Genomic DNA, 26362 nt, shown 5'->3' on the forward strand with positions numbered 1-26362 from the left:
GCTGTCCTCTCCAAGAGCGGTCACACTGTATGAGGTCTAGAAGCAGACCAGTGGGACTTGGAGGAGAGGGTGGTGTTAGGCAGACCAGGAGACTATACCGTACAAAGAACTGTTGAAGCAAAGGAGGTGCTAAGTCTGGAAGGCACACATCTCTGAGACAGCGTAACTGCCTTACAAGTACCTGATGATCAGCCATACAAAACCAAGACCTGACTTCTCCATCTGCATTGAAGGCCTAGCGTAGGACTGGCTTCTGGAAATACGTTAAGAAATTCTTCCTAACAGTGAAAGCCACACCACAACGGAATGCGTTGGGGAGTTATGGTCTTTAGAGGGCTCCATCTCAGGCAATGACTTGCACATGTGCAGAGGCGTCCAAGCACCACAGACCAGGTCAAAGCCTGACACTCCTGCAAGCAGATGGCGCAGTTTGCCTTTCCTTTTCCTTCATGGGCCTGCTCCTCTCCACTAGGAAGCATGGAACCTAGGGTGTGTGTATGCACATGTGTGAGCACATGTGTTTAGCAGTAGGAAGAGGGGGAGATGAGGATGGGGAGGCAAAAGAATTGAGAATTACAAAATTCCAGAAGACATAAAGTCAGCATCACTTTAAAAAGTTCTCAAAAAACTACAGCAGCCTCCTGTGTTTCCCAGTCAGCCCCCATTATGCACCTTTGGGGAGCAAGAAGACAAGAAACACCACTTCCTTCAGTAACAGCCATACCCCATTGTTTATCTACTTGGTCTTGGAGCCACTTGGCTCTGTTGTTCTAAAGCTACAAGGTGCACGCTCAACCCGTCATGCTATCTATCCTGGAACCCTAAATGGCCCCCTGGTGACCAGAGGAGAAGGCCACGGAGGGGCTGCATTTCCTAACCATTGGTTCATTGCAGTCCTAGAAAAGTGGAGGAGGGGAGAGGGAACATCCAGTATACACCCACCAGCAGTCCCCTCCAACCCATTTCTCCCCTCTCTTGATCAGTCTCGGGTCAAGAAAGAACCCCAGACCCTAAATATCCAATATGAGCCCACTGGGAAGTGTGAGGTTAAAATCATTAATAGCCACCCTCTTCTGTCTTTTTTTAAAATATGTTTTTATTGATTTCTGCGAGAGGAAGGGAGAGAGAAAGAACAATAGAAACATCACTAATGACAGAGAATCATTGATTGGCTGCCTCCTGCACGTTCCCTACTAGGGATCGGACTTGCAACCTGGACATATGCCCTGACTGGGAATCGAACCATGACCTCCTGGTTCATGGGTCAACGCTCAACCACTGAACCACACCATCCCATCCACCCTCTTCTGTCTTTTAACAGAACCTTCAACATCAAAACCAAAAACAGAGCAAGAAGCCTCAACAATAGTACACACCTCAAAGTTGGATTCAGAAGGTATCATTTTAATCTTATAATTTGATTTTAAATGATTTGCAGAAGTTACAAATCCATCCACAAGAAGGTAAGAAGCACAGAACTATCAGGCCCCTAGCCAAAGAGAGTCCTCTTTTGACCTTTTTAGACTAGGACTTGGTCACTGGCTAATTAAAGGCATTATTTCTAGGGCTTGGTGTCAAGGCTCAAGGGTCACGTAAGAAACTGAGCCAAAGGGGAAAGTGCTTTTAAATTTGAATTAAAGTTGAATTTTGAAAGGGGAGAAAATAATACTTTCCAGTGGGGTTAGGAGGCAGCATAATGGGGTATTCATATTCAGTTCATTCCATGACATTTACTGTATGCCTACTGGCACTAATTATACACCTACTGTATATTGGGCAGGATATAAAGGTTAATAACTCCATCATCTCGGAACTTAAATTATAGTGAGTAAAGTAAAATATAAACAAAGGGAAAGGAATCAATATGTATTAAGCATAAGCTACAGGCCTCAAACTGCTAAAGATCATGGAAGCTTCTTATCCCAAAATATGTGATCTCCATCTTGGTCTTCCCAGCCATTTAGGAGGTGATTTTAAATTGATTCCTTCAAGGTCTGGACTAATTCACCATACCACATTCTATTAATAATTTTTCCTGTTCCTTTTTAGCACATGAAGTGCCACAAGAGGAAGAAACTGGTGAGAGTCCCATGTGATATACCCAAAGCTCCCTGCTCCCCGCAGAGAGTCCCGGGCTGGGAATGCTGCCCCGGGCGGTGGGTCCAGGCTGGACCAAGCCCTAGAGAGGATCTAGGGACATGCTGGGTACACAGCCCGGAACCTGGGTGTGCTGCCTCCCTATCCTTCCTGAAGAAGGGAGATAACGAAACAGAGAGGGTCTCTGGAGCAACACAGAGTGACCTGGCATAGAACCAAAAGTCCATCCCTCTGCTCAACCTTTGGTACAGGAACTCCCACATTTAAAGAATGTCTAGTTGGTGGCTGGGTTCCCTGAGATCTGGGAAGCAGGACTTGGCCGGAATGCAAGAGATCACTGATGACACCTTGGTAAGGAATAAGTTAGCCCCTACACCTGGGGCCCTTAAAGACTTACTGCATTTTTATTAAGGAGGGGTTCGTTGAATCTCATGAGGGGGAAGGACAAGGGAGAATCCTTATGGTAGTAGAATCCAACTTGCATACACCACTTCACAAAACAAAAGCCCTGCAATTAACCAGGCCATCCTATTAGACAATAATTTAGGCACCGTGTTCTGTTATCTCGCAGTATGGTGGGCGTGAGGGAGGTGGGGTGGATCAGAGCTTTGATCCTAATACACAAATGACTTATCAAACAAACTCTTTCAGACTCTAGACTCTGCATTCCAGCCACCCCACCACCACCCCCAGAAGGGTACAGATCAATTGAATTTATTTTATTCCATTTCTGGTAAGGGAAAGTGTTAGGAGCTGTGCTGTTCAGACTTTAATGTGTAGAGAAAGAACCAGGGATCTTGTTAAAATGCAGATTCTGACTCAGTAGGTCTGAGATCCTGCATTTCTCTCAAACACCAGCAGCAGCAGCTGCTGCTGCTCCAAGGACCACACAAGGTTTTAGAACAGCTTATGGACTTGTGCCTTTAGGAATCACCAGCCCAGCCCAGCCGTGGCCCAGCTGTCTACGGCAGAAAGGAACCCACTACATGAAGGGTGCAGGAGGTGAAAAGAGCACTGAGTTGCAGAGCTGGGCTGCTCATTCCTTGGAGTGGGCTCCCGGCTGGTTATTCACTGCCAATCCCCACCCTCATGTCATCTCTATCAGGGGATCTGTCCTGCAAGGCAAACACTCACGGCTCCAACCGCTCTCCCAGGCTCAGGGACTGCAGTTCTGTCAAGAAAAACATTAGAAGACAGGCATTGATTGGATGGGGGGAAATTAAGATTTGTTCTTTTTTTTTTCTTTATTGATTAAGGTATTACATATGTGTCCTTATCTCCCCACTATCCCCCTCCCACCCTCCACTCATGCCCTCAACCCCCTGTTGTCTGTGTCCATTGGTTAGGCTTATATGCATGCATACAAGTCCTTTGGTTGATCTTTCTTCCTTACCCCAACCCTCCCCTACCTTCCCTTTGAGGTTTGACGGTCTGATAAATGCTTCTCTGTCTCTGGATCTGTTTTTGTTCATCAGTTTATGTTGTTCATTACATTCCACAAATGAATGAGATCATGTGATATTTATCTTTCTCTGACTGACTTATTTCGCTTAGCATAATACTCTCCAGTTCCATCCATGCTGTTGCAAATGGTAAGAACTCCTTCTTTTTTACTTCAGTGTAGTATTCCATTGTGTAGATGTACCACCATTTTTTAATCCACTCATCTGCTGATGGGCACCTAGGCTGTTTCCAAATCTTAGCTATGGTAAATTGTGCTGCTATGAACATAGGGGTGCATATAACCTTTCTGATTGGTGTTTCTGATTTCTTGGGACATATTCCTAGAAGTGGGATTATTGGGTCAAATGGGAGTTCCATTTTTAGTTTTTTGAGGAAACTCCATACTGTTTTCCACAGTGGCTGCACCAGTCTGCATTCCCACCAGCAGTGCACGAGGGTTCCTTTTTCTCCGCATCCTCACCAGCACTTGTCATTTGTAGATTTGTTGATGATGGCCATTCTGACAGGTGTGAGATGGTACCTCATTGTTGTTTTGATTTGCATCTCTCAGATGATTAGTGACTTTGAGCAGCTACACCAGTGGTTCTCAACCTTTCTAACGCCGCAACCCTTTAATACAGTTCTTCATGTTGTGGTGACCCCCAATCATAAAATTATTTTCGTTGCTACTTCATAACTGTAATTTTGCTACTGTTATGAATCGTAATGTAAATATCTGTGTTTTCCAATGGTCTTAGGCGACCCTGCTAGCGGTTTTCAACCTGTGGGTCGGGACCCACAGGTTGAGAACCATTGCTGTAGAGCCTAAGACCATCGGAAAACACAGATATTTAGGAACTGTATTAAAGGGTCGCGGCATTAGAAAGATTGAGAGCCACTGATCTATACTAATAAAAGGGTAATATGCTGATTAAACTGGACATCCTTCCAGACAAAGCCACAGTGGCGGGGGCCGAGGCAGAGGTGGTTAGGGGCAATCAGGCCAGCGAGCGGTTAGGAGCCAGTAGTCCCAGATTGTGAGAGGGATGTCTGACTGCCAGTTTAGGCCCGATCCCTCAGGAATCCCTGTGGGACTGGGTCTAACCAGCAGTCGGATATCTCCTGAGGGGTCCCAGATTGGAGACGGTGCAGGCTGGGCTGAGGGACCCCTTCCTCATGCATGACTTTCGTGCACCAGGCCTCTAGTGTTTTCATATGTCTCTTGGCCCTCCTTATGTCCTCTTTTGAAAAGTATCTATTTAGGGTCATTGCCTATTTTTTTATTGGGTTGTTTATCTTCCTTTTGTTAAGTTGTATGAGTTCCCTGTAAATGTTGGAGATTAAACCTTTATTGGTGATAACATTGGCAAATATATTCTCCCATGCAGTGGGCTTTCTTGTTGTTTTGTTGATGGTTTCTTTTGCTGTGCAAAAACTTTTTATTTTGATGTAGTCCCATTTGTTTATTTTCTCTTTAGTTCCCATTGCCCTAGGAGCTGTATCAGTGAAGATATTGCTTCGGCATATGTCTGAGATTTTGCTGCCTGTGGATTCCTCTAGTATTTTTATGGTGTCCAATCTTATGTTTAAGTTCTTTATCATTTTGAGTTTATCTTTGTGTATGGTGTAAATTGGTGGTCTAGTTTCTTTCTTTTTTTTTTTTTTTTTGCATGTATCTGTTCAATTTTCCCAACACCATTTATTGAAGAGACTGTCTTGACTCCATTGTATGTTCTTGCCTCCTTTGTCAAATATTAATTGAGCATAGTGGTTTGGGTCGATTTCTGGGTTCTCCATTCTATTCCATTGATCTATATGTCTGTTCTTGTGCAGTACCAGGCAGTTTTCAGAACAGTGGCTTTGTAATACAGCTTGATATCTGGTATTGAGATTCCTCCTACTTTGTTCTTCTTTCTCAGGATTGCTGCAGCTATTCAGGGTCTTTTTTTATTCCAGATGAATTTTTGGAGAGTTTGTTCTAGGTCTGTGAAAAAATGCCATTGGTATTTTAATGGGGAGTGCATTGAATCTATAGATTGCTTTGGGTAGTATGGACATTTTAATGATGTTGATTCTACCAATCCATGAACACGGTATGTTCTTCCATCTGTTTATGTCTTCCTCTATCTCTTTTTTTCAGTGTACTGTAGTTTTCCACGTATAGGTCTTTTACCTCCTTAGTTAAGTTTACTCCAAAGTATCTTAACTTTTTTGGTGCAATGGTAAATGGGATTGTTTTTTAAGCTCTCTTTCTGTAAGTTCACTATTGCTGTATAAAAATACCATAGATTTCTTGGCGTTAATTTTGTATCCTGCTACATTGCCAAATTCATTTATTAAGTCTAATAATTTTTGATGGAGTATTTAGGGTTTTCTATGTACAGTATCATGTCATCTGCGAATAATGACATTTTATGTCTTCTTTTCCAATTTGAATACCTTTTATTTTTTCTTCTTGTCTGATTGCTGTGGCTAGCACTTCCAGAACTATGTCAAATAGGAGTGGTGAAAGTGGGCATCCCTATCTCATTCCTGTTCTTAGGTGAAATCATTTTAGTTTTTGCCCATTGAGTATGATGTTAGCTGTAGGTTTGTCATATAAGGCTTTTATTATGTTTAGATATGATCCCTCTATTCCCATTTTGTGGAGGGTTTTTAAAAAATTACATAGTCATATCAATTGATGCAGAGCTTTTCTGCATCAATTGATATGACTATGTGATTTTTATCTCTCAATTTGTTTATGTGATGTAGCACGTTTATTGATTTGAAAATATTGTACCATCCTTGCATCCCCGAGATAAATCCTGCTTGGTCATGGTGTATGATCTTTCTGATGTACTGCTGGATCTGATTTGCTAGAATTTTGTTGAGGATTTCAGCATCTATGTTCATGAGGGATATTAGCCTGTAATTCTCTTTCATTGTGTTGTCTTTATCTGGTTTTGGTATTAGGGTGATGCTGGCTTCATAGAAGGAGCTTGGAAGTGTTCCTTCCTCTTGAATTTTTTGGAATAGTCTGAGGAGAATAGGTTTTAGTTCTTCCTTGAATGTTTGGTAAAACTCCTCTGTGAAGCCATCTGGCCCCAGGCTTTTGTTTGCCGGAAGCTTTTTGATGACTGCTTCAATTTCCTCCATAGTTATTGGCCTATTGAGGTTTTTAGATTCTTCCTGATTGAGTTTTGGAAGGTTGTATTTTTCTAGGAAGATGTCAATTTCCTCTAGGTTGTCTAGTTTGTTGGAATAGAGTTGTTCATAGTATTTTTTAACAATCCTTTGTATTTCTGTGGGGTCTGTTGTTATTTTGCCTCTTTCATTTCTGATTTTGTTTATTTGGGTCCTCTCTCTTTACTTCTTGGTGAGCCTGGCTAGAGGTCCATCAATCGTGTTTATCCTTTCAAAGAATGAGCTCTTGGTTTCATTGATCTTTTGTATTGTTTTTTGTTTTTTTTGTTTTGTTTTGGTCTCTATGTCATTTATTTCTGCTCTGATCTTTATTATTTCCTTCCTTCTGCTCATCCTGGGCTTTTCTTGTTGCTCTCTTTCTAATTCTTTAGGTTGTAGAGTTAAATGATTTATTACCATTTTTTCTTTTTTTTTGAGGTAGGTCTGTAGAGCTATAAACTTTCCTGTCAGGACTGCTTTTACTGTGTCCCATAGATTTTTGGATTGTTGTGTTTTCATTGTCATACATTTCCATGATGTTTTTAATTTCTTCTTTGATCTCTTTGGTAACCCAATCATTGTTTAATAGCATGCTATTCAGCTTCCAAGTGTTTGGATTTTTTTATTGTTTTTATTGTAGCTTATTTCTAATATTATGCCATTGTGATCTGAGAAGATGCTTGATATGATTTCAATCTTCTTGAATTTGGAGAAAGTTTGCCTGTGACCCAATATGTGGTCTATCTTTGAAAATGTCCCATGTGCACTTGAGAAGAACATATATTCCATGGCTTTGGAGTGAAATGTTCTGAAGATGTCAATTAAGTTAATCTGATCTAGTGAGTCATTTAGGATTGCTGTTTCTTTGCTGATTTTTTTGTCTAGAGAATTTATCCAGTAATGTCAGTGGAGTATTAAAGTCCCCTACTATGACTGTATTGTTGCTGATCTCTCTCTTGATATCTTCCAGGAGTTTTTTTATGTACTTGGCTTAATTGGGTGCATATATGTTTATGCACCAGGGTTATATCCTCTTGTATCAATCCCTTTAGTATTATGAAATGGCCTTCCTTATCCATAATAGGCCTTCACTTTGAGGTCTAATTTGTCAGATATAAGTATTGCTACCCCAGCTTTTTTTTTTTCATTTCCATTTGCCTGGAAGATATTTTTCTAACCCTTCACTTTCAGTCTGTGTGAGTCCCTTGTTCTGAGGTGGGTCTCTTGTAAATAGCATAAATAAGGGTCATGTTTTTTTTATCCATTCAGCCACTTGATGTCTTTTGATTGTAGCATTTAGTCCATTTAAAGTTATTATTGATAGGTACTTGTTTATAGCCATTTTTATATTTTTGTGCCTGTGTTCCTTCTTCCCTTTTTATTTCTTCTTTTTGCATCAGTCCCTTTAGCATTTCTTGCCTTGCTGGCTTGGTGGTGATAACTCTCTTAGCCTTTTTTTGTCTGTGAAACTCCTTATTTCCCCTTCAATTTTGAATGATAACCTTGCTGGGTATAGTATTCTTGGATTCAGTCTCTTGCTTTGCATCACTTCCTTCCATTCCTTTCTGGCCTGATGTGTTTCTGCTGAGAAATCATTTGATAATCTCATTAGATATCCTTTGTAAGTAACTTTTTGTCTTTCTCTTGCAACCTTTAAGATTCTCTCTTTGTCCTGAACGTTTGCCATTGTAATTACAATGTGTCTTGGTGTGGGTTTTTTAGATTCATCTTGTTTGGGACTCTCTGTGCTTGTGTGACATTTTTCTTCTCCACATCAGGGAAGTTTTCTGACATTATTTCTTCAAATAAGTTTTTAACCCTTGTTCCTCTTCCTGTCATCCTAGTACCCCTATTATTCATATGTTGCTTTGTTTCATGTTGTCCCAAAGCTTCTTTAGGCTCTTCTCCTGTCTTTTAATATTTTTCTCCACTTGCAGTTCAGTTTGGGTGAGTTTTGCTTTGCTGTCTTCTAATTCACTAATTCGGTCCTCCGCTTCTCCTAATCTACTGTTGAAACTTTTCATGGTGTTTTTTATTACAGCTATATCACTCTTTATTTCTTCTTGATTCTTGCATAAGTTGTTAATTTTTTCATCCATCTGGTTTATGAACTGTATGACCCTTATTCTGAATTCTTTTTCTGACATATTGTATGCCTCCATTTCACTTAGCTCCTTTTCTGGCAATTCCTCCTTTTCTTTCCTTTGGGAGTTTCTTTGTCTCCCCATTTTTGCTCTCACTGAAGGATCTAGGTGTTGAGTTGTGCAGGGGCTGCTCCTCAGGCAATCGTGGCAGCAGCTGCTCCTCAGTTGGCTGCGGCTCCTCTGCTTGGCGCTGCTTGCATGGCTGCTTGCAGCAGTGGTGGCTCCTTTGGCTGGCGGGGCATGCTGCTTCTCTGAGGGGAGCAGGCTGCATGAGGCTTGCTATTCCTCAGACAGAGGCAGGCTGCTTTCACAGCTGCTGCTCGCATGGTCATGACTCCCTGGGCTAAAGCATTAGGCCATCCAGAGGGTAGAGTGCTTCAGAACTCATAGGAGCCTGTGGTCGGGGTGGCTGGAGTCTCAGTGACTGTGGGAACACAGCCAAGGCAGCAAGTGCTTGGCGGGGGTGGCTGTAGAGTCCTGTGTGGTGTCTGAGGGCATTCTGGGTGGAGGTGAGGCTGGGCTCCCAGTCACATCAGCTCTCCCCTTCAAGAAGATGTGGCCTCTGCAGAAGAGCTGGCCGCCCTGAGACTATTTGCAACAGTAGCAGAGGCTGCCTGGCTAGGCGAGCCTGGTCAGCCTGCCCCCAAAGGTCCTGCAGGATCTAACTGTCCCTCACTCATGTACACACACACACACCCCACATGTCCACACACTCCTCTTTCGCTCCCTCACTCACACTCTCTCCCTCACTGCCGCCATCTTCCTGCCTCTGTAGTTGGGTCTGGAGTATAATTGACCTATTTGTGGGTGGAGTCTCCTCTCCGGTGTCTGGTTATATCCATAGAGGCCACAAAGGTACCCAGCAAACCACTCGACCTGGGCCCCTCAGAGGACTCAGCTGGTGCCAGCCCGGTACACAATGTCAGGGGAGCTTAGCGGGCTGTGTTGATGTCGCATGGGCATGCGCTGCCAGCTACTCCAAGATTTGTTCTTAATCAGACGTGGGGAAGACACACTCCACTTTAGGGAATCCTGTGTGCCAGGCACCTACCTACATTGGCACTGTTCCTCTGAGCTACCCTGAAGAGGAGGCTTCTTGTCCCCATCACATAGGTGAGGGGAGTAGAGGGAAAGAGCTGCATGGCACGTGGGAGTGGCCAGGTCCTATGTGACAAGCTGACACTCCCCTCCCTCACCTCACCAAGCCTCCCATAGAGCAATTTCAGGAGAAAATAATGATTTCGCTCCAACAAAGACAGGGGTTGATGGAAATTCTCAAAGGGAAAGTTAAGGAGGAATAAGCTTTTCCTTCTCATTCAGGCCCAGATATGCCTGTTACTGTGTATTTACTGTGCTTGTCTTGACAGTTAGACAGTGCCATTGATGTTAGCAAGGTTAATTATGTCAAATCAGACACTTGTGAACACTGCTGTTCCATATTCAGGACTGCCGAGTCACCTTCTTCACCTGATAAACACCTTCTTTCCCCCTCAAGTTAACTGTGCATTATTCCATAAAGCCTGTTCAAGGAGGACAATCGCAAACAATGGGGATTGGCTACACTCTCAGGGCCAGCGCCAGACTCTTATTCTCAGTCTAGGGCAGCAATGCTCAAAGTCTTACCTGGGGGCACTGCCACTCCGTCCCTGCTGCTCCTCACATCTCCTCTCCCGTGACAGCCCAAAGGAGCTCTCTGACTTGCATTCCCTTGAGTTCTTGCTGGGTTTTCCTGGATGGCTTTTTTAAAACTTCTCTTAGCGGTGTCCAGTTGAGGGACATCCAGTGTTTTGGGGACCGAGCTGAAAGAGGCCCTAGCTTTTGCCAGTTGTCAGTACCGCAGTGGGATGATGTGTGCCTGTGGGAACTCCAGAAAAGAACTGCCGGAGCGAGGCGGGGGAGGGTGGGGGGCAGTGGGGGGGGAGGGGGGAGCTCTCTAGTCCAGGATCCACCGCAGATGGGCAGGCTTCTGCCAGGAATAAACCAAAGCTGGGGCAGGAGGTCTGTAGGCAGAAAGGGCCCTGAGTCTGGTGTGTGGTTCCCAACTCTGTGGAATTCTCCATCCACCAGGAGCCCGACGAGTCAGAGCTTTTATTCTGAACCAAAATTGGGAAGAAATACAAAAATAACATGTGTGGAGATCACAAAAGACGTCCCTTCTCCATTCCCAAGGGCACAATAGGGACACAAAATCAGACATGAGTCAGCCCTGTGCCAGCCTGGAGGGTGCTCAGGCCTCGCCTGGTGGCCCAGCTCCAAGGGGCAGGTGCCACGCCGAAGCTCAGGCAACAGGCCCAGTGATCTCCCCGGGGCCCAATTATCAGAAAGAGCCCTTCCTGCCAGTTCTGCCTCAGGATGCACACCTTCCCAGGAGCAGGAAAGCAAGACCCAAGCTGTAACTATCAATTCCTTGATTCAGTTTGCACCCCTTCGACACTGGAGGCTTGAAGCCCCTTTCCTGGCCAGAGAGTCACCAGGCTGTGGCTGACCTTGAGAACAAAGGCATTCATTATCTCCAATAGACCTCTTTTCAATTTGCAATTATGAACCGTATGCAATTCCAGAAATTGGCAAATTTTGACAAAACTGGCAGGAGGTAGGAATATTTTTCAAGACTTCCAAATGAAAATCACACTCAGAAGAAATCTCTCTCAGAAAGAAATCTAAAGTGCTTCCCTCAGCCTACAAGGTCCCGGGTGAGCTGGCCCTGCCCCCTCTCTCCCCTCCAGCCACCCTCCTTCACGCTCACTCCTCTCCAGGCATACTGTTCCTCTTGTGGTTTGTGAAATGGGTCAACCACGCTCCCACTCACTCTCACCTCAGGGCCTTTGCACCTGCTGGCCTCCTGGCAGTAATGCTCTTCCCCGGCTGCCTGCCTGCTTCATTCAGGACTCACTCAAATGTCCTTTGGCCAGATAGACCTTCACCAGACACCGGGAGCGCACACTCACTTTCCTAAGTCAGCCACTGAAGTTTACCCTTTGGTTCCTATTTTATTAATATCTTCAAGTTGAATGTTAGGAAATTTGATGAATTCATTTAGAGCCTTATTGATGATGTGTGCATTTTAGGGGCAAGAGTAAATGCTGTAAATCTATTTTATTTTGGTTTTGGTTTTCATTCCTCTTCCAAATGTCTTTCCTTTGCTTTGCCTTCCAATGGAAAGCCACGAAGTCGGTCCCTCCGGAAAGCTTCTATGATACTATATTAAATGAGCACCCTGACTTACTGGATGACGTGGACCTCGATGACAGTGTAAGTTGGAGAAAAACTTGAGACCACCTTGCTTCCAGGTTGGGACGGGAAGCCCCAGGTCAGCTGGCGCTGCCTCATGAGCCCTGGTATTCTTCGCTTCACTCTGTTGTTAGCACAGCCCAAAGGAGCTTTCCTCATAACAGACCTCCACTTCAATGACACGCATTCAATCCAAGAGGGTCACAGAAAGCCAAATGTGTTGGCCCTGGGCCGGAGTTTCAGAGCGCCCTGCTGGGAATATAAACAAATACCCTCAAGGTGGCTTTTGAGCCGAAACCGATGTGGCTCAGTGGATAGAGCGTCGGCCTGCGGACTGGAAGGTCCCAGGTTCGATTCCGGTCAAGGGCTTGTACCTTGGTTGCGGGCACATCCCCAGTGGGGGGGGTGCAGGAGGCAGCTGGTCGATGTTTCTCTCTCATCGACGTTTCTAGCTCTCTATCCCTCTCCCTTCCTCCCTGTAAAAATCAATAAAATATGTTTAAAAAAAAAAAAAAAGATGGCTTTTGAGTCTGGCCAGGTGGCTCAGTTTATTGGAGCATCGTCCCATACACCAAAAGGTTGTGGGTTTCGTTCCCAGTCAGGGCACATAGCTAGGTTGCAGGTTCAATCCGCAGTCAGGGTGGGTTACAGAGGCAACTGATTGATGTTTCTCTTTTATCTCTTCCTCTCTCTCTCTCTCTCTCTCCCTCTCTCTCTCTCTCTCTCTCTCTCTCTCTCTCTCTCTCTCTCTCTCCTCTATATATATATATATATATATATATATATATATATATATCCCCCCGCACCTTCTTCACTCTCTGAAATCAGTAAAAATATATATTTGGGTAAGGATTTTTTTAAAAAAGATTGCCTTTGAAATCAGGAAAGCCCAAACAAAACATAAGTCATCTAGATCTCAAGGCAAATCCTTCTGTGTAGAAACCCTTTGTAAAAATTACGTTAGATTCTGGAAAGATGACGAAGATGTACTTTTCCCACTAAGTACAGCATAAAACCCTAGACAATACATCTAAAACAAGCGTAAGAAACTTCTGGAAGGCAGAGAGAAGGCCGACTGGCTAGGGACCTGGGGACTTCATGGATGACACGGCAGCGAGTTTCCTGAGTTTTCTTTTTGCTTCACGTGCCCCTGGCTGGGTGCCAGCAAAGACAGCAACGGACAACCGAACAAGCACGGACAGCAAAACCCCTAAGGTGTGCAGGGCAACATGACAGGTCCTAAGGAAAGCCTGGTGCTTCTAACCAAAGGGTAGGAATGGGCAGCCTAGCAAGCTAACCCTTAAACGGCACCCTCTGCAAGCAAACACCGCAACCAACAGCAGTGAACCACCCGGGGGGTCTGCGGTCCTGCTAACACCGCCTTCAGAGGGGCACAGAACCTGCCCTGGAGGGTCAGCAGGCGTCCTTTCCCCAACTGTACCCCGTAACCAAGGTGAGATGGACGACGTGACAGTGTGAGCAAGGCTTACCCTGTGGTATGTGGTATTGTCTTTATTGCACCAATTTCTTCCCTGCCAGCAAAGCCTAGTGGCTCTAATTCCCCGTGTCAAACCTCCAAGGCTGACCACACATGTTGACTCAGGCAGAAGCGCTATGATGCATCCAATCCGCTATGGCTGAGAAACTTCTCAGGATTGTAGGTACTAACTGCAATCACAAGACTGAAACCGTGTATCCCTGGAACTCAATATTAAGCAGATGTATTTTTCTAAACTTACAAAAGAAAAGGCAAAAAAAGAAAAACAACTAAGTTGTTTGTTTTAATTGGGAAATTTTCTGGTCTCAGTTCATATTTAGCCTTAAATTTCATCCTTGCTTCTATACATATTATAGGGTATGGCAAAAGTAGGTTTATAGTTGTTCATATGAAAAATAATACAATAATTAATAGTCATACAAGAATAAACTCTGTGTTTTGCATACGCACAACTGTAAATCTACTTTCACCCCACCCTGTGTATTAATAAGAATTGCTTTTCAAGTACTGAAATGCCACATCCAAGGGAGAAAAAAGATTGCTCAAGAGCTTAGATTCACTGCATAGCATTTACTAAGACAGGGAAGTAACTCTGGCATTTTAGAAACATTTTTCAGCAAGAGTGGAAATCTAAAGGAATTGTTTGGTTTAGAAACTGGAATCATTCAGAAACCTTCAGCATGCCTGCCCGTTGAGGTTGGGCTGTATGGGCGGAGCTGCGGTCACAGGCAGAGGGGACGTCTCCTGTGTCACTGTGCGAGCTCCTGCATGAGCATGGCCCTGTGGGAGGGTTCCGTGTGACAGGTGGGCTGTGCAGGCGAGCTCTAATCACAAGCACCTCGCCTCGTCATCTCAGGGGCTTTGCCCTGGTGACAAAGTATGGCATAGAGTTGGGAGATACATTCCCCATGCTGTCTATACCACTCTGCCCCCAAGGATCAGAAGCTTAGGAGGATGCTGAGGCCACACCAGTGTCCCAGATACTGGCAGTCTCGGGATAGGCAGCTATACAGCTAGGTGAAGCAGTACATCTCCCAGCCATGTCGTCAGCAGCAGGTGCGGACAGGTGGGGCCAGAGCAGGGCAGGAAGGATGGAATGAATGTCACAGGAGACCTACAGCTCAAAGACTTTAAAGCCCCTGTGGGGAGATACCAGAATCCACTGGGGTACAAACTAGGGAGAAGGAGTTGAAGTCCTCCCATTTGGATCGGGGTTATCAATCAATATTTTGGTTAGTCTGACAGTTCAATTACTTTGCTATTCTGGATTCACTTTGCTTGTTTCATTTCTATGACATGCCCATGAATCACAAACCCTGCTAGGCAAACTCTTTTAGTTGCAAGAACCAGAGATTCACCCAGGATTCATCTCCGGGCATGAGAGAACTCATCACTGGAGTGCCCAATACACCTACCGTGATGATGAGGATAGTTCTGCTAGGCTGGGGAAGCAAATGGGACCAACGTCAGAAGGTGTCACGTGCTGGCTAAATCGGATGGGGTGGCACAGCCTGGGTGGGGTGAGAACTTCCACTGGGCCCACCCAGTGGGTCTGTTGTCTAGTGGATACAGTGAGCACTGTATTTTCTGGTGAACAAAACATAGAATGCAAAGAAGATGCTGAGAGATCACCAGCCTAATAGGAAATTGCTCCACCCAAGAGCGAGATTGTCAATAATGAGGAATTTTAGAGGCAGGACACTACAGGCCTTAACCTCAACCTGGCCTGAAACACCGATTCCAGTGTTAAAAGGTAAACTGAGGTATATTTAAACATGTTAAGAGTTTATTTGAGCATACATCAATTGGAATTGTCATCATCAAACCAGATAGAAGTGGTTGCAAATGCTTCATTGACCGGAGCTGGGGAGAGGCTTTTATAGAGAAAAGTGGAAGCAGGCAAGGAAATTATTGATTGTCCATAGGTTAAAGCTAGCTGGCTGCTTGTGTTTGGTTGTCCTTTCGTTTTGATTTTGTAACCTTGAGGCACTGACAGGCTTAGATTTTGGTTGTTTGTGTAGGCCACCACAGCCTTCGAGCTACCTCAGGCTAATGACCTCCTTGTTTAATTAATTTAACCCCAGCAATGGGCAAAGGCTGGGAATCAGACAAGCTAGGTCTGAGGCATCCCAGCGTTCCCCACAGCTTATAAAAACTGGCCAAACACAAGTTTTATCTTAAATCTATCCCAGATCACATGCAACTCTAAGTCCATTGGTCTTCTGCATATTATTAAAAACCAATAAGTTAATGGCATACTATACATTATCAGATGTTGAGCAACAATAATGACAACCTCAGTTTCTAGGTGTGCAGGGCAACATGGCAGATCCATGGATTTCTTCAACAGCAAGCCCACTTCCATCTCCTAGCAAAACGGATCCAAAAAAAAGAAACTCTTGTGAAGACCCACCTATGGGTCAGTCCTAGTTAACATCATGGACTTGGGACAGAACAATCAAGTTTACAAAATAAAAAGGCAGCTTGCAATGTCATTACTTCGGAAGAATCTTTAAACACAGAATTGTCCACTATAGTAACATGCCAGGTGCCACACTGCTTTCTGAAGACAGTCATTCTTCACATTGAATAAATAAGCAACCCCTAGGAGGTTGGTCATTCCTAGAACTCAGAAAGCCTATTAAGCTCTTAAAGCATGAAAGAATTTTTACTCTCTATAGCCATCTCCACATTTGGAAAAAGAGTACAATTTTGCCCCTGGCCAGGTAGCTCAGTTGGTTAGAGCATCATCCCAATATGCCAAAGATTTCTTGGTATGCTGCTGCTTAAAAAAAAAAAAAAAAATCTTGAGGAAGTTGGGAAGTGAGTAGAGGGTATGATAATAATGGAAATATTCTTTAAAACAAATCTTGCTAGCCAGATATCTTATTCTCTGATCCTTTTGTAGCTTTTTAAGAGCTCCTATCACACAGTATTTCAGACCGTGATCAAAGAACAGGCTGCTCATAATGAACTGGAGGAAGATACCGACATTCCCCTGACGGGCCAACTGGAAAGTGAAACCAGAAGGAAACTGAGAATTCTGTAAGTGGCTGGAGAGATGGAGGTATGGGTCAGTGGGTTCGTAGGTTAAAGGTAGCAGGAGGGAAATGTAAATTGGGCCACCAGAGAAAAGAGCAAGGCCAGTGCCAAAAGGTCCCCTGAGTCAAAAAGCAGGCACAAGCCCGGCACAAGGGCAAGGAAATCGACAAGCAAAGGCCAGACCCTCTGTTTAGAGTGGAGAATGACGAAGATGTGGCTGGCACCAAGCCTTTCTAGTTGGCATGACCCCAGGCACAAAATGTACCAGATCCCCACTTGTGCATCCACCCGGTGCTGCATTTTCACTCACCCAGCTGTCAAAAACCTTGGTGAGCAAGTTGTTTTTAGGCCTCCCATGAGTCTGTCACAAACGCTCTGGCAGTGGCGCCAAGGAACAGGCTGTGAGGGATGGGGTGTCCTGTAGAAACGCCTTCGTGAGTCGGAGGAGATTTTTCACAAAAATCAGGAAGATAGATTTCCAGCAACTTCAGCTTTGGACTCAGTCGTGTCTTGGGGCCAGAGACCTCTGAGGTTTCTCTAGGAAGGGGGAAAGCAAACATCCAATCAGATCCCTATACAACTGCACAAACAAATGCCAGAGAACATCCCAAAAGCTATTCTACCTCATATATGACATTCTACCCCCATTCCTTCCCATTTAAGCTTATTACCGGTGCTCATTCTAATCTGATTGCACTCAACAAATATTTCCTGAGCACCTATTCTGTGCTGATCTGTGTGTTGATCTTGACAATAGTGTGTACCCGAGAGCCTCTGCCATTGAGGAGCCACCTGGTGAGAGTCCACTAGCTTGCGAAGGGGGACAAAGAAGGGCATTGGGTGCCTCTATCTGGACCACTCACTGGAGTTTTAACTCTTGCATATGCTAACTAGTGTTTGGCATCCTCTCTTGGCCTGTGAAATAGGTCTCACCACACCCACTCCTCGGTCCTCACCCTCTCACAGGTAATGGTAGGCTAGGTAACTGCTTCCATTCCATTCAAAGTGCTAGCAAATAAAACAAAAACATTTGGTATAAATGGCCCATGAAGAGCTCATTCTCAAGTTCCGTTATTGCTTTTCAAGCACAAGCAGTAAACCTTAGCTCTCTGCCAAGTGAACTCGTTCAGCCCTTCCCAGAAATTTGCTTCCTGGGTTGAATTATCATGCAATCTTTAAGGAATCTAAACTAAAAACTTAAAATCTGTCATGTCAAAGGCCTTCTTCCAGATCTAATTAAGCTGGGACACTCACTCCTGACACATTCCCTTTCAAAAATATTCTGATCTGAGGACCAGGAAACACAGCTACCCCTGGAGGTCCGTTTACTTGGAAGGACAATAGCCCAAGCCATTGACATGCCAAGATGACTTGCTTGTGTATTGACATGAGAGGGCCTTAGGGCTTGAGTATTTTGAAAAGCTGTGCCCAGGTGTGGCTTTCCTGGTGAGTCATTCTGAAGGGATTACTGAAAATCTTACTACTAAATGCAAAGGATTTCCAATAGCACAAACAATGCTGTTTTTCCACGCTGTTTCCAACTGTAACCTTCACTGGGATACGTACAAGGCATAGAAAAATCAAACTGATTGAGCTTGATTTCTATATGCTTAACTCATAGTCAGCCTGGCATTTCTGCCCTGTCCCTGCCCCCAAGCTGATCCTCATTAAATTTATTTTTAAAAGTTTGGGGGTCAGCCCAGGTGCCCAGGTTGAAGGCCAAGTAGAGGCAAGGAAAGAAGCACCAAGCCCATGCCATGTGTTGTACCTTTATTCCTCGGCTCTGATTGGAAGAATAGCTGGGTCCGAAAGAGCCATCAGCCCAACTTTCCACCTATGAAAAGGACTTGGAAGGTTCTAGCACTGGCTACACTGTGTAGCGTGACATATAAACAGGAATTTAGTCTCAGTTTTTTTAAAGATAACTCACATTCCTTTCAGGTTGAAGACAAACATTGAAAAGTACAAGGAAGTAATTCACTGGATTATGGAGAAACGTGGAAGTAAGGACTTCTCTACCATTTTCCATCCGTGACTGGCTCTCCCATGTGCATTTCACTGCCTCTCACCTTCTGCCACATCCAAAGGAGGCAGAAGTGCTCATTCCCTCATTTGAGCACCTACTGGTCTATTGAGGTCCTAGCTGCCAGGGATAAAATATGGAGAAAGATGGACACAGTCTGGGATCTCAATGGGATTACGCTTTGGTGGTGGGGGTGGTGAAGATAGACAAGCAAGCAGGAAATTCACAGATAGTATGGTTAAGTGATATGGTGGGAAGGGGATCCTATGAGACCACACAGAAGTAGATATAACCTAGATTTGGGGAGGTCCAATAAGTCATTATTAACATAAACTTTGGGAAAGAAATAGCCCTTTTACCATATACTGAAGGCATTTGTGGTCCAGCATTTAAGATTTGCCAATCATGGAGCTTGCCAGTTTTTGGAGTCTAATCATGGAAAGCTTGAGCCAAGAGCTTAAGCTCCAAGGCTATCTAATTCAGAAACTCAAAACCACCATGTGGAATATCTTTCAAATTACCAGATCCAACTAACATAGAAATGGCAATGATAACAATGGCAAACATAAGGAATCGAGCATAGTCTTTTTCTCACTGAGCCAGGACACAGCCTCACATTCCCTCTCAAGGCAGTGCTCCCGTTCCCCAAAACCAACTTAGCCCCTGACCTAACTCGTGCAAAATAATTGCTATGGGCTAGGTACTTTCACAGATGTTATCTGTTCAAATTAATTTTCATAACCATGTGAAGTATCATAAAGAAAGTAAAGCTCAGAGAGGCTAAGGGACTTGCCTAAGATCACCCAGTCATTGTGTGAGCATGAGCCACACTCATGTCCAAAAGCTCTCAGGCCATATCCAAGGCTCATCCTTTTGGCACGCTCAGTGTGTCTAGAGAAGAAAAGTGGGGGCCTTCTAAGTCTAGGTTTCATGTTCTCAGTGGAGTTACCTGGCACGGGAAATCTGGGGCAGGGAGAAGAAGGAATTGCCACCTTCAGTCTCTATAATGGAAGGGCCCTGTCTCCCACCAAGACTTACACAATGAGTTAGCCTCAAGCAGGGCAGGTTTAATGTGCAAGTCTTGTATTAGTCGGCAGTAAGACAATTCGATCTCCATATCCGAAGATTGAATTGTATAAAGAGGCCTTTCCTGGGTGAGTCACGTATTCAGCCCAGACGGTCTCACAACACATTATTCTCTCAAGGCTGGATCCTTGAGATGCAGCTCCAGCTGTGGGAAGGGTGAGCAGAGATCTCATCTAAGGACAGGGGATGGGGGTGAGGAGCCTCTGAGGGTCCAGGTCCAGCTCCCAGGTCAATCAGCGGTAACAGCCTCGCAATGACCTCCTCCAACTACTGTGTTGATGACGAGGGATAACTAAGCTCTCTTCACCAACCACCTCCCAACCCAGTCGTGGAGGGAACCAAGGTGCCGCTTCCAGTGAAGAGCTTCCCGGCTGACAGGCTGCTAGCAGCTCCTCCCCGCGGCTCCGGCCCCTGTGGTGCCCGCCGGCTGCCACTTGGAGCAGGAGTTGTTCACTGTCCTTACTAGTTTAGTTCCATTTTTCCAGTTGGGGAAAAAAATGGACAGAAATGAAAATAAAAAGAAACTTCTTGTTGCTAAGAAAACTAATGCTTTAAGAATTTAAATTGTGCTTTGAATGCTTTGAGAGGACCCAACAAAAAATAGCTTTAAAAAAAGAAAAAGTGCTTGGAACTAGATATGCACCATATATAAAAGATTGGAGAATATATAGCAATGTTTTTAAAACTCTATAATTCTATGCTCAGACTATTTAGAATTTTCTAAAATTGAAAATTAAATATAATAAATTATGAGTATGGTTTGAGCAAAAATGGTCGCAGAATCCATCATCAGACCCACACACTTTGCCCTACATTAGAGTGTTAATATACATTTATGTTTTAAGTTCAAATAATATGTTTAAGGTATGTTTTCTTTTGTAATGACTCCCCACTTTAGCCTATTTTTCAGTTAGTTGAGTTAGCAGCCACGCTTGTTATTGTCATGGGGCTGGTGTGTCACCCCTCACATCCCAAGTCTGGGCTGGATGGTCTTCACATGGTGTCTGGCATCTAGCACTGGGCTGGCATATTGCAGGCCTTTGGTAAACAGGTGTTAAATGAATAAGGAAATAAATGAGAGTTCAAAATTCAACCCAGCTCTCTCTTCTTGGTCTTTCCTGGCAGCCTTCCTCACTTAGGAGAATATGGCCCATGTCCCAAACCCCCAAATTTTCTTGAGAAATAGATCTATGTTTTCTTTCTCTTTTCTACCAAAGACGTATACCACATCAGAGATTCAGATGCGGTTACTCACACATTTCATTTATTGAGCCAATCACCACCAATTGAGCCCAAGACAGAAGAAGTAAAAAAACCTCGTCGTATTCGTCGTAAGAAGAAATTAGATACAGAAATAGATACAGAGTGGGTAAAGAGCAACGCTAAGGTAAGTGTGGCAGTGGTATTTTTACTTTGTTCAGGTTTTAAGGCTCAGGTGGGATACTCACACCATCTGGGAGCTGTCAAAACCAATACACAATGTGAATACCAACAAGAAACATGTGTTCAATATATGGAGGCACATCGTGGGTTATCACAAATTGACTAGGACTTTTACTAGGACTCATTGAGACTCTTCTCCCTAAATGGCCTATATTTGGCAGTTAGATGAGGTTGGGGGAGGAGTAAAGAAAATATGTGTTATAATATATAGGTCCCTCTCCTAATAAATTTTAAACCCATGTTAAAAAGTAATTACATAGTGAATGGATAAACTGTGGTACATCCAAACAATGGAATATTATTCAATGATAAAAGAAATGAACTATCAAGCCATAGAAAGACATGGAGGAGTCCTAAATTCATATTACTGTGTTAAGGAAGCCAATCTGAAAAGACTACATACTGTATAATTTCAACTACATACCATATAATTTCATCCTTGAACATGGTGGGGATTAGGGGCACCGATGTGCTGTGCAGTTGAAAATCAAGTATAACTTCAGTCAGCCCTCCGCATACATGATTCCCAACTGAAGATCAAAAATACAGCTGACCCTTGAACAACATGAGTTTGTACTGCATGGGTCTACTTATATATAGATAAGCGGGCCTGCACAGTTCAAACCCATGTTGTTCAAGGGTCAACTATATGACATCTGGAAAAGGCACAACTATGGGGACAATGAAAAGATCAGTGGTTGCCAGGGGCTTGGGAGGGGACAGGAATGAATAGGTGCAGCACAGAGGGATTTTAGGGCAGTGAAAATACTCTGTCTGATACCATAAGTGAATGCATGTCATTAGACATTTGTCTAAATCCATAGAAGGTACAACATCAAGAGTAAACCCCAATGTAAACTATAGACTTTGCATGATAATAACATACCAATGCAGGTTTATTGGCCATGTGAATATACACTGAGGTGCAGGACGGTAACAGTGGTGGAGACTGTGTGTGTGTGATAGGGCAGGAGATATAGGGAACCTCTGTACTTTCTGCTCAATTTTGCTGTGATCTGCTCTAAAAATAAAGCCTTTTTTAAAAAAATCAATCACATACTAATATTTATGAAGATGGATACTATATAAGTGAAAACTAGTCTCAAAATATTGGTCATTTAAAGTGAGTTAATAATCAGATCTGACGCTCAAGAAGGAGACATTGACGTGGGAATAGAAAGATGTGATAGACGTCATGTCTTCTGTAAATATCTACTGAGAATCTACTATGTCAGGCCCTCTTCTGGGTGCTGGAGATACAGGGGTAAGCAACACAACGCCCTTGTGCCCATAGAACTTCCGTTTCAGTTGAGGAGACAGCCGATATAAAAAAAAATACTGTTTGGTGCTATGCCAGGTGTTGGTAGGTGCCATGGCGGGAGGCGGGGGAGCTCTTGAGTTGTTGAGCTGAGAGAGGAGTTGCTCTAATACCTGCAGGGCAATCTCAGAAATGCCCTTTGAGACGAGGCATGCATGAAATGAGGGAGTGAGCATGAAAATACCTGGCAGGTCGGCATGCTAACCAGAGCAAGCAAGGACAGCGGTGAGAGAGGAATAGGGAAGGAGCCTGAGTGCCCAGATCAGGTAGAGCCACGTGGGTCATAGTAAGAGTCTGGATTTTATCCTGGAATGAGGTGAAACCATTGGAAAGTCTAGAGCAGGGGACAAACATCACCTGACTTAGTCTCTAGAAGAATCTTTCTGGCAGTTGTGTGGAGAATACATTTAAGGGACAAGAATAAAGGCAGGAAGTCCAGTTGGGAGGCAGGGCATAAAGTCAGGTGAGAGGTGATGGGCATCTCTACTAAGTGGTGGCAGTGAAGATGGTGAAAAGTAGTCTGATTTGGGATATTTTTTGAAGGGAGAACCAAGAGAGCTTCCTGCTGAATTGGAAGTGGGGTGTGAGAGAAAGAGAAGACAAAAAGTGAATCTAAGAATTTTGGCATGAGCAACTCAGCAAATGTTATTTTATCGCTTACTAAATTGGAGAACACAAGGAAACTAACAGAAACTAACATTTATGTAACACCATGCAGGTTATAAAGCACTTCCACACATAATGTAAATGTAGCTTTTCCCAACAGTTCCTGTGTGATGTGTGCTATTATTATCCTCACTTTACAGTTTAAGAAAGTGAGGCCCAGAAGAACATACATGACGGTCTCAGGACACTGAGCCCATGTTGGCCAAGGCTGACATTAGCTGCTGAAACATATGATTCCCAAAGCTAAGTGGCTGAATAACCAGATGCAAGGTCCTCGCTCATGTCACATCTCACCGGAGTCCCACAGCTCTCTGAGCGTCCCTCCTCGAGGCTGGCTCTGAGGGATCTGGGTCCTTTTGTCATGGGTCTCCACCATGCTGGAGTCCTTCGTGTCCAGTTGCATGGACAGGAAGTGAGCCAAGGTCCAGGCTTAAATTTCATTAACCAAAGTGAGTCACATGACCTCACCTAGATGCAAGAAGGCTGGGAAATATACTGCTGTGTGTCCAGCAGAAAATGAAAACACTTTCTACTAAAAGGAAAATTAACGAAACATCCTCAAGTAATGAAGGTAAACATGTAAGAGCTAGAAACTGACCCTGTCCGCCCAGGGGCGGACACTCCTGGCCTCCCTTCATCTCTCGGGCCTACATGTAGAAAGGAAGTCAGTGGGACCAGTCACAACCTCCACAGACAGAGAAATTAAGGGAGAGCGGGGGACTCTTCAGGTTGGAAGCCCTAAGAGAAGCCGTCAGTTTTCACATCTCCCTGGCCTCACCTCCAAGCCAATAGTGAAACCTTCCTTGGTGACTTGCTCCAGCCAGGCTAGTGAACTCCTGCCCTGTCCTGCCTCGGAGCTTTTGGTCCTGCAGTGTCTGTCCCCCGGGTAAACTTAAATGTGCTCCCTGTAGCCAAGAGGGAGGTTCTCACCAAGACCTCTACGCAGAGGGTCCTTCCTAATTTATCCTTCACATCAGACTGCCAAAAATGGCTATGAGGAGTGGGACATTGGGTTGTTTTTGTTTTACAAATGGCAGTAAGTTCGGAGGAGTCTGCTGAGTCAGGCAGAGCACTGCTATGTGTGCACTGGTGTTCAGGCAGCACCCAACCCGGCCAGCCCGGAGCCAGTGGCTCCACAGCGGTCAGGGAGAGTTCGTGGACAGAGAGCAGCTGAGCAAGCTCACAGACAGCAGCTGCCTCCCAGCACAGCGGCCTGCCTGTGAGGCACCGTTTTTTCTCTGGAAGAATTAAAGGAAGGTCCAGAGATGTAGTATCTTACCTTTTAGCTCTTAGCCTCATACCCTGTTCCCAAGAAAGTAGTGATGGGATCTAGGCTTTTAGATATGCCATTTATTGTACAGTTATGCACTGTACAGCAATGCAACATGTTTGTGGTGATGCCGAGGTAAACAAACAGACTGCACAGCCAGTCATATAAAAGTACAGCGCGTTCAGTTATGGTAGTGGGCTAAACCATCTCTGGCTGTGTGCGTGCACGCTGAGACGTTTCCACAATGATGCAAGCGCCAAAAGATGCTGCTTCTCAGAACGTGTGCCTGTCGTTAAGTGACACAGGACAATGATCTCCTAGTGAGAGAAAATGGAAGGACTTGACCTCTGTGCCAGAGATTTCGCTTTGTCCGTGGGGTCCTCACTGTTAGGAAAGTGTCATTACCTGACAAGTGAGTTTGACAAGCAAAAAGCATCTTGAGGAAATCTGGCTTTCAGGTGGCTTTTGAAAATAAGACCTAAAATACAAATATTTTCTTCCATGAGCAAGATCTAGAAGCTTTTTACAGGCCATCAGCAACAAACCAAGCACAGGTATTCTTACAAGGCACTTTTTTAGGTTAAAAAAAAAAAAGAGCATTAATTTGTAAACTAAATATGAGAGGTGGCTGGGAGCTTAATGGTCAGAGGCAGCCTGTTTGCACTAAGGAGCCTGCAGGTTAACGGGAGGGGCTCTCCTCTCACCGGCAACTTAGTGGAAGTCGTTAGCCTCTCTTAAATGGGGACAATGATAGTGCCAACTTTGTAGGGTCACTGTGTTGTGGATGTAAAGTGTTTCCTGCAGTGCCAGGTGTGGGGATAGAGTCCGTTACAGGACCTTCTAACCTCCCCTCGTGGTTTTCACCCAGATGCCCAGGTTCTGAGCACTTACAGGCTGTGCCATAGAGAGAACGCCTACAGCGACTCCCCAAATAGCTGCCTTTTTTTCTTTTATTGTCTTAGTTGTTGGCATTCTGCTGCAAGCTTTCTTTATTTTCCTTCTTTATTTCATTTTCATCACCATTTATCCCTCTTCCGTCTCCACCCATCCCTCTCACCTCCACAATCACCACACTGTTGTCCTTGTCCAGGAGTTCTTCCTCTATTTTTTTTCTTTTTTGCCTCAGTCCCTCCACCACCAGCCCCAACACCACCCCCACCAGTGCTGTCTGCCGGCTCTCTATGAGTCTGTCTCTATTTTGCTTGGTAGTTTAGTTTGTTCATTAAATTTCACATTATGAGTGAAACCACATGATACTTGTCCTTCTCTGATTGGCTTATTTCACTCAGCATGATGTTCTCCAGGTCCATCAATGCTGTCGCAAAGAGTAAAATGTTGTATGTTCATTTTCATTTCTTCCTTTATATGCCCAAGTAGTGTTCCATTGTGTACGGTAAATGTAACATAGCTGTTTTACCCACTCATCTACTGTTGGACCCTTGGGCTGCATCCAAATCTTGGCTATTGTAAATAACGCTGCAATGAACATAGAGGTACATCTATTCTTTTAAATTAGTGTTTCCGGTTTCTTTGGATAAATTCCCAGAAGTGGAATTTCTGATTCATAAGGCAGTTCCATTTTTAATTTTTTGAGGTCTCTCCATACTGCTTTCCACAGTTCCTCTTTAAAGGTTTATAAAACTCCCCAGTGAAACCGTCCAGACTATGGCTTTTGTTTGTTGGGAGTTTTTTATTGCTGCTTCAATTTCATCAGTTATTATTGGCCTGCTTTCTGATTCTTCCCTATTCCGTTTTGGAATATTGTATTTTTCTAGGAATATTTCCATTTCATCCACATTGTGGGCATATAATTGTTCATAGTATTATCTTACAATCCTTTGTATTTCTGTGGTGTCAGTTGTTACTTCACCTCTTTCTCTTCTGATTTTATTTATTTGAGTCCTCTCTCTTTGTTTCTTGATGAGTCTGGCTAGGG

At 44.2% G+C, this 26362-nt stretch overlaps 1 protein-coding gene across 1 annotated transcript in view; it reads left to right on the top strand.

Annotated features, from left to right (window-relative positions):
• The window catches only part of ERICH6B (glutamate rich 6B), a 70526-nt gene that overhangs the window by 25619 nt on the left and 18545 nt on the right, over positions 1-26362 (top strand). The window contains exons 5-10 of the mRNA XM_028151599.2: positions 1322-1396; positions 2050-2079; positions 12013-12101; positions 16487-16623; positions 18562-18623; positions 20947-21116. Coding sequence (XP_028007400.2) covers positions 1322-1396; positions 2050-2079; positions 12013-12101; positions 16487-16623; positions 18562-18623; positions 20947-21116 — 563 coding nt within the window. The remainder of the gene's footprint in view (positions 1-1321; positions 1397-2049; positions 2080-12012; positions 12102-16486; positions 16624-18561; positions 18624-20946; positions 21117-26362) is intronic.

Source organism: Eptesicus fuscus, chromosome 8, assembly GCF_027574615.1.
Source record: "Eptesicus fuscus isolate TK198812 chromosome 8, DD_ASM_mEF_20220401, whole genome shotgun sequence".
Classification (NCBI taxonomy): Eukaryota; Metazoa; Chordata; class Mammalia; order Chiroptera; family Vespertilionidae; genus Eptesicus; species Eptesicus fuscus.